Source organism: Salmo trutta, chromosome 12 (genome assembly GCF_901001165.1).
Source record: "Salmo trutta chromosome 12, fSalTru1.1, whole genome shotgun sequence".
Lineage (NCBI taxonomy): Eukaryota > Metazoa > Chordata > Actinopteri > Salmoniformes > Salmonidae > Salmo > Salmo trutta.
In genome coordinates, this window is record NC_042968.1 from 77,363,958 (window position 1) to 77,373,218 (window position 9,261).

Sequence of the window (9,261 nt, forward strand, 5' to 3'; positions counted from 1 at the left end):
GGTTCCTCTCTAGGTTTCTTCCTATGTTCCTGCCTTTCTAGGTATGTTTTCCTAGCCACCGTGCTTCTACATCTGCGTTGCTTGCTGTTTGGGGTTTTAGGCTGTGTTTCTGTATAAGAACTTTATAAATACATTTGATTTGATGTTGGCTGGTCTATCCACACAGCCTACCCGCACTGTATCTGCGAGCTGTTGGCTAGAGCGCACGTGCCAAGACCAGAGTAGCAACATTTTTTATTTAATCTAACAGCGACAAAACTATCGGTAGTTGAAAATGCAATGGAAACGTGTAGCCGATGTGAAATGGCTAGTTAGTTAGCGGTGGTGCACGCTAATAGCGTTTCAATCGGGTGACGTAACTCGCTCTGAGACCTGAAGTAGTTGTTCCCCTTGCTCTGCAAGGGCCGTGGCTTTTGTGGCCCGATGGGTAATGATGCTTTGTGGGTGTCAGTTGTTGATGTGTGCAGAGGGTCCCTGGTTCAAGCCCAGGTTGGGGCGAGGAGAGGGACGGAAGCTATACTGTTACAAACGCATGAAACTTTTGATTTTTATTCGGTATATGAAAACTTTTGCGAAAAAATACATTTTGTGTGCCCTATGTCATCACGCCCTGATTTTTATTTGCAACAAGTGAGTTTGGTGAAAACGCCACTGGTGGGAAAATTCGCATATCGTCTTTATGCAGATTTTAGAATATTTGCATGAAAATCTGTCGCCAATTGGATGGAAACCTAGCTAGTGATAGACATTATTTGATTACTCAACATAGGGAGGAGCTGGCTCAAAACTCAAAGGCCTGCACAATAATTATCTACTTACATTGCTAAATGTGTGTGTAGAATAACTAGTGTAGGATCCCATGTGATAGCATGGATGTGATGTGTGTGCTGAGTGGAAGATGTCTCTGTGAGATGTGTCCTGACAAATGAAAAGGTCAGTTTCTCTCATTATCTGTGCAGATCAGCTCACTGTGAAGCTCAGGCCTGTGTAACTGTGATCATGCAAGACCAGGACCTAGTTTTAGTTGTCCATTATGGTCCAGGTCAAAGCCACTACATGGTACATACTGTATCCTTCATAGTGTCTCCTACTGTAGCCTATGTCACAGGAAAACCTCAGTGAACGTAACAGCCAATGATTTATTATCATGCTCTGTCAAACTCCCCAAACCCTTGTTTCCCTCTCTCCCAAAATACCATGATCCGAGAGAAGGAGAGAGAAAAGGAGCCTGTAGGACCATGTTTTATTTGTCTGCTTATCCCTCCCTGTGCTGAAATGTCACCAGGCTCTCAGGGAACTAAGCACTTAATGGAGAGCTCTCTGCGCCTTCATCTGCTCAAGGGTTCTTCTACACAGAGCTCTATTCATCAGGTGGTGTAATATACTCTGATGTTAGACTCAAGGGTTCTTCTACACAGAGCTCTATTCATCAGGTGGTGTAATATACTCTGATGTTAGACTCAAGGGTTCTTCTACACAGAGCTCTATTCATCAGGTGGTGTAATATACTCTGATGTTAGACTCAAGGGTTCTTCTACACAGAGCTCTATTCATCAGGTGGTGTAATATACTCTGATGTTAGACTCAAGGGTTCTTCTACACAGAGCTCTATTCATCAGGTGGTGTAATATACTCTGATGTTAGACTCAAGGGTTCTTCTACACAGAGCTCTATTCATCAGGTGGTGTAATATACTCTGATGTTAGACTCAAGGGTTCTTCTACACAGAGCTCTATTCATCAGGTGGTGTAATATACTCTGATGTTAGACTCAAGGTGGGGAGTTTAGAATGGTTTCACCATGAAATGACCATGAATTCACAGTGAATGAAATGTGTCCTCTAGAGTGTAGAGACTGTCAGCAGGCGTTGTTGGATTTAGCAGGAATTATGGGGAATTTACAGTGGAATGCCCAACAGACTACAAAGACCACCGCGAAGTCCCACAATTCTAAGAAGTTGTATTAAAAACAACCATGAACAGGAAACCATGGCAGCATAATTGACTTTAGGATTATTAGGGAGACAATTAGAGAGTTTGGTTGTCCATGAATTTGTTTTTAAAAACATTTTACTCCAGATTGCTGGCAAACATTGTGAAAGAATGCAGAATTACCCAGACAAAGGACACATCCAAGTTTGTGGTCTTCATTCCTTCCCTGAATCTGCTCTGTATTGCAGAGTTGACTCTGTCTGTCTAATGGTCGGCTGCAAATTGCAGTCTTGTTAAACGTCTTGTTAATGTTGTTGATGCGGTGCTGATATGAGGCTGTGATTTGATTTGTATTCACTGGGAAATTATTTCCATAAGGGCATCCTCTAAATGACAGGGTAATGTGTGTTGCGACTGAAGTGGTCCCTGGGGATTGGCCATGCAACACAACACACACACATTCATCTACAGAAAGAAACACACATACATGTACAACTCTCACAGGCATGCATGTACCCTCACACCCAGTGCTCCCACAGGCACCTGTCAGTGCCTCAAAAATGTGCCATGAATAAATGAGAGGCGTCCTCTCCAAACACAAGCTGTCAGACACAGAGATGGGTAAATATCACACTGCCAATCACTGGTTGCCATGGATACCATTCTCACCTCTGTCTCTCTTCCTCCCTCTCTCTCTGCAGGTTTCAGGATGACAGGGGGTATGTGTTGTACCCCCAGATAGGAGATCGTCTAGACCTGATCTGCCCAGCCTCCAACCCCCAAGGCCCCCGCTCCCCCAGTGAGTATGAGTACTACAAGCTGTACCTGGTGTCCACGCGCGAGCAGGCTGACCGCTGTGAGGTGATGGGCGCGCCAAACCTGCTGCTCACCTGTGACAAGCCCAACAGTGACATGCGCTTCACCATCAAGTTCCAGGAGTTCTCCCCCAACCTGTGGGGACATGAGTTCAAGACCCTGCAGGACTACTACATCATAGGTGAGGGGATGTGTGTGCATGTGTATGTCTGCATGTGAGAGAGAGGATCGGATGTGTGTGTGTGAAAAGGCACACATTTTAGAAATGTCTGGTATGCACAATGGAAGCACTGTCATTACAGAACACCTTGGAAACACTATCGTTACAGAACACCATTGAAGAACTATCGTTACAGAACACCATGGAAACACTATCGTTACAGAACACCATTGAAGAACTATTGTTACAGAACACCATGGAAACACTATCATTACAGAACACCATGGAAACACTATCATTACAGAACACCATGGAAGCATTATCATTACAGAACACCATGGAAACACTATCATTACAGAACACCATGGAAGCGCTATTGTTACAGAACACCATGGAAACACTATCATTACAGAACACCATGTAAAAACTATAATTACAGAACACCATGGAAACACTATCATTACAGAACACCATGGAAACACTGTCGTTAAAGAACACCATGGAAGCATTATCGTTACAGAACACCATGGAAACGCTATAGTTACAGAACACCATGGAAGCACTATCGTTACAGAACACCATGGAAACACTATTGTTACTGTCACGTCCTGACCAGTAAAAAGGGTCATTTATCATTGTAGTTGGTCAGGGCGTGGCAGGGGGTGTTGTTTTTGTGTGTTTTGGGGTTTGTTTGTTTCCAGGGGATATGTTCTAGTTTTCATTTTCTATGTTCGTTTTTCTTTGTGTGGCCGAGTATGGTTTCCAATCAGAGGCAGGTGTCGTTGGTTGTCTCTAATTGGAAGCCATACTTAGGCAGCTTGTTTTTTTCCTGTGGGTTGTGGGTGGTTGTTTCCTGTACAGTCTGAGAACCTTACGGAACTGTTGATTGTCGGTTTGTTATTTTTGTTTAAGTGTTCACGTTATTACGATAATAAAAGAAGATGAGCACTATACCCGCTGCGCTTTGGTCCCCTTTCATCGACACTTATGACAGTTACAGAACACCATGGAAACACTATTGCTATGAACACCATGGAAACACTATCGTTACAGAACACCATGAAGACACTATCATTACAGAACACCATGGAAACACTATGGTTACAGAACACCATGGAAACACTATGGTTACAGAACACCATGGAAACGCTATGGTTACAGAACACCATGGAAATGCTATCGTTACAGAACCCCATGGAAACGCTATGGTTACAGAACACCATGGAAATGCTATTGTTACAGAACACCATAGAAACGCTATCATAACAGAACACCACGGAAACACTATCATTACAGAACACCATTGAAACACTATCGTTACAGAACACAATGGAAACACTATCGTTACAGAACACCATATTAACTTTATCGTTACGGAACACATTGGAAACACTATTATTACAGAACACCATGGAAGCACTATTGTTACAGAACACCATGGATACGCTATTGTTACAGAACACCATGGAAGAGCTATCTTTACCGAACAACTTGGAAACACTATTGTTACAGAACACCATGGAATCGCTATCGTTACTGAACACCATGGAATCGCTATCGTTACAGAACACCATGGAAATGCTATCGTTACAGAACATCATGGAAACATTATCGTTACAGAAAACAATGGAAACACTATTGTTACAGAACACCATGGAAACACTATCTGTACAGAACACAATGGATGCACTATCGTTACAGAACACCTTGGAAGACCTATTGTTACAGAACACCATGGAAACATTATCTTTACAGAACACAATGGAAGCACTATCGTTACAGAACATCATGGAAATGCTATCGTTACAGAACATCATGGAAACGCTATTGTTACAGAACACCATGGAAACACTATCGTTACAGAACACCATGGAAGAGCTATCGTTATAGAACACCATGGAAACACTATCGTTACAGAACACCATGGAAATGCTATCATTGCAGAACATCATGGAAACGCTATTGTTACAGAACACCATGGAAACACTATCGTTACAGAACACCATGGAAACGCTATGGTTACAGAACACCATGGAAACACTATCGTTACAGAACACCATGGAAACTCTATCGTTACAGAACACCATGGAAACTCTATCGTTACAGAACACCATGAACACACTATGGTTACAGAACACCATGGAAACACTATCATTACAGAACACCATGGAAACACTATCGTTACAGAACACCTTGGAAGCACTGTTGTTACAGAACATTTCAGGAAAATGTTATGCTGTACATTTATGTTTGTGCTCCTTCACATTCCAGTTTGTCATGCATTTCTGTGTCTCTATGAGAAAGAATTTCCATATGTCTCTTACAACAAGGATGACAACAGATCAGCCCCTCGGGGTGGCAGAATGTGTTCGTGTGTGCACGTGCATGTGTGTGTGCATGTGTATGTGTGCACGTGTGTGTGTGTGTATGTGTGTGCACGTGTACTTGTGCACGTGTGTGTGTGCACGTGTATGTGTGTGCATGTGTATGTGTGTGCACGTGTACTTGTGCACGTGTGTGTGTGTGTGTGCACGTGTATGTGTGTGCGTGTGTATGTGTGTGCACGTGTACTTGTGCACGTGTGTGTATGCACGTGTATGTATGTGTATGTGTCTGTGTGTGTGTGTGTGTGATGTCTGGGGCTCAGGAGTGTGTGTACTCCTCTGCATGACAGGAGCATGTCAGCAGATCTCTACATGGGCCTGCTCTGATCCAGCCATGACAGACAGCGACGAGACACAGTGTCACTCACATCGGATCCACTCCCCACACTGGGGAAATAAGGAAAGGAATGATGATACACTCTTGTATTGTAAATCCAAACAAGAGTGCTAGGAAAATATGTCTCAGCTCACTGCATGTAGACCAGATGCATCTTTTTCTTCAATTGAATCTTTACAAAGGTTATGAAATGGTTGTATATTCTGATGTGGGCATTCTGGCATAGTTTTGTCTTCTACCTTTATGACAGATGCTAGATGGACAGGCGCGTGTGGCGTGTGTGTGTGTTAGTGTGTTTGTGTGTGTGTGTGTGTGTGTGTGTGTGTGTGTGTGTGTGTGTGTGTGTGTGTGTGTTAGTGTGTGTGTGTGTGTGTGTGTGTGTGTGTGTGTGTGTGTGTGTTAGTGTGTGTGTGTGTGTGTGTGTGTGTGTGTGTGTGTGTGTGTGTGTGTGTGTACGTGCGTACGTGTGTGAACCTAACCATGGGGAAATCACATTTAATTAACCTATCTTGGCATTTGTTAATTTTTCCAATATGGCAGTAATGAGTTGGAGCACTGAGAGACAGAAAGCTGGGCGAGGAGAGGGAATTCACTCACCGGCCTGCTGTTTTACATATTTGCATAAACATGTTGAGGTCATTTGAGCACTGGTGTTTAATTGACCGTAATGCACCATGGAGAGCTCAAGGACACAGTGGGGGAATGACCCAGTCGACTGGGACTCCAGCCCACAGCTCAGAGTCAGGCAGCTAGCCATACCACAGCCACACTAGACCAGCCTAGCCAGCAAACATGGCACTCAGGGCCAAAGCTGCAGGTGTGTGTGTGTGTGTGTGTGTGTGTGTGTGTGTGTGTGTGTGTGTGTGTGTGTGTGTCTAGGTGTGTGTGTGTGTGTGTGTGTGTGTGTGTGTGTCTAGGTGTGTGTGTGTGTGTCTAGGTGTGTGTGTGTGTGTGTATGTGTGTGTGTGTGTGTGTGTGTGTGTGTGTGTGTGTGTGTGTGTGTGTGTGTGTGTGTGTCTAGGTGTGTGTGTGTGTGTGTGTCTAGGTGTGTGTGTGTGTGTGTGTGTGTGTGTGTGTGTGTGTGTGTGTGTGTGTGTGTGTGTGTGTGTGTGTGGGTATGTCAGCTTTTTTAGCTTTGGGTTTCACCTATTGTGCTCAGTAGTGAGGCATCCGGTTAGATAAAGTCAGACAAGTTGATGCAGGTATGTTGATGCAGTTGAGGCAGTTGATGCAGGGGGTGGCAGCTAGCCTAGTGGTTAGAGGCAGCTAGCCTAGTGGTTAGAGGCAGCTAGCCTAGTGGTTAGAGGCAGCTAGCCTAGTGGTTAGAGGCAGCTAGCCTAGGGGTTAGAGGCAGCTAGCCTAGTGGTTAGAGGCAGCTTGCCTAGGGGTTAGAGGCAGCTAGCCTAGGGGTTAGAGGCAGCTTGCCTAGGGGTTAGAGGCAGCTAGCCTAGTGGTTAGAGGCAGCTTGCCTAGGGGTTAGAGGCAGCTAGCCTAGGGGTTAGAGGCAGCTAGCCTAGGGGTTAGAGGCAGCTAGCCTAGGGGTTAGAAGCAGCTAGCCTAGGGGTTAGAGGCAGCTAGCCTAGTGGTTAGAGGCAGCTAGCCTAGGGGTTAGAGCGTTGGGCCAGTAAATGAAAGGTTGCTGGATTGAATCCCAGAGCTGACAAGGTAAACATCTGTTGTTCTGCCCCTGAACAAGGCAGTTAACCCACTGTTCCCTGGTAGGCCGTTATTGTAAATAAGAATTTGTTCTTAAATGACTTGCCTAGTTAAATAAAGGTATATATATATATATATATATACACTGCTCAAAAAAATGAAGGGAACACTTAAACAACACAATGTAACTCCAAGTCAATCACACTTCTGTGAAATCTAACTGTCCACTTAGGAAGCAACACTGATTGACAATACATTTCACATGCTGTTGTGCAAATGGAATAGACAACAGGTGGAAATTATAGGCAATTAGCAAGACACCCCCAATAAAGGAGTGGTTCTGTAGGTGGGGACCACAGACCACTTCTCAGTTCCTATGCTTCCTGGCTAATGTTTTGGTCACTTTTGAATGCTAGTGGTAGCATGAGACGGAGTCTACAACCCACACAAGTGGCTCAGGTAGTGCAGCTCATCCAGGATGGCACATCAATGCGAGCTGTGGCAAGAAGGTTTGCTGTGTCTGTCAGCGTAGTGTCCAGAGCATGGAGGCGCTACCAGGAGACAGGCCAGTACATCAGGAGACGTGGAGGAGGCCGTAGGAGGGCAACAACCCAGCAGCAGGACCGCTACCTCCGCCTTTGTGCAAGGAGGAGCAGGAGAAGCACTGCCAGAGCCCTGCAAAATGACCTCCAGCAGGCCACAAATGTGCATGTGTCTGCTCAAACGGTCAGAAACAGACTCCATGAGGGTGGTATGAGGGCCCGACGTCCACAGGTGGGGGTTGTGCTTACAGCCCAACACCATGCAGGACGTTTGGCATTTGCCAGAGAACACCAAGATTGGCAAATTTGTCACTGGCGCCCTGTGCTCTTCACAGATGAAAGCAGGTTCACACTGAGCACGTGACAGACGTGACAGAGTCTGGAGACACCGTGTAGAACGTTCTGCTGCCTGCAACATCCTCCAGCATGACCGGTTTGGCGGTGGGTCATTCATGATGTGGGGTGGCATTTCTTTGGGGGGCCGCACAGCCCTCCATGTGCTCGCCAGAGGTAGCCTGACTGCCATTAGGTACTGAGATGAGATCCTCAGACCCCTTGTGAGACCATATGCTGGTGCGGTTGGCCCTGGGTTCCTCCTAATGCAAGACAATGCTAGACCTCATGTGGCTGGAGTGTGTCAGCAGTTCCTGCAAGAGGAAGGCATTGATGTGTCGTGTCTTTGGCTATGCCGGATTAAGTGATATGACATGCTAACTTATAAAATGATTTCTCTGTAATTAATATTACCTGATTAAGCTAATCAAGTAAATGTAATTAACTAGAAAGTCGGGGCACCACGGAAGAACGTTTATTGAGCCGTTATCTTCCGAATAAACTCTTAAAATACTTAGTAATATTTTACATCGATAGCAGTCAATATTAACCCTTATCTTATTTTCAGTCTCATAATGAAAGTTGTAAATTCTTGGCTATCTTCACGAACCCTGGCTAACAAGTTGAATCAGCAATACAAAATTGGGTTTAATTATTTATTTACTAAATACCTAAACTAATCACACAGAATTACATATACACAGAATACAAATGATGTCATACAGAAAACGTCCTGGTGGACGGAACCTGTATCATGGCTGGTTACACAAAGGAAAGGGGGTTGGGCTTGAATGAAAGAGCGGGAAGATTTAGGAACAGAGAAACAGCAGCTAGGCTATCGTAAATACATTATCTTATGCATTCTAAATTACCGCCCATTTGGAAAAGGAAAATGCAATAAATATTTACTCTGAGCTGCGCTTCGGTAGATTGGTCGTAGATGCTGGCCGGGTTGGCCAACAGATCTTCCTGTAAACTCTTAAGAATGTCTCTGGTGGTAAATTGGATACGTGGTGGTATCTTCGTCCGTCTGTTAGACTGGATCCGTCGTCCGTCCTTTCCTAGCCCACGTCTACAGCGGCCGCTGCTAACTCAACGGCTA

At 44.8% G+C, this 9,261-nt stretch overlaps 1 protein-coding gene across 2 annotated transcripts in view; it reads left to right on the forward strand.

The window, feature by feature from the left end:
* The window catches only part of LOC115204227 (ephrin-B2-like), a 60,968-nt gene that overhangs the window by 30,886 nt on the left and 20,821 nt on the right, over positions 1 to 9,261 (forward strand). For both annotated transcript variants that reach the window (XM_029769625.1, XM_029769626.1), the window contains exon 2: positions 2,633 to 2,928. In XM_029769625.1, coding sequence (XP_029625485.1) covers positions 2,633 to 2,928 — 296 coding nt within the window. The remainder of the gene's footprint in view (positions 1 to 2,632; positions 2,929 to 9,261) is intronic.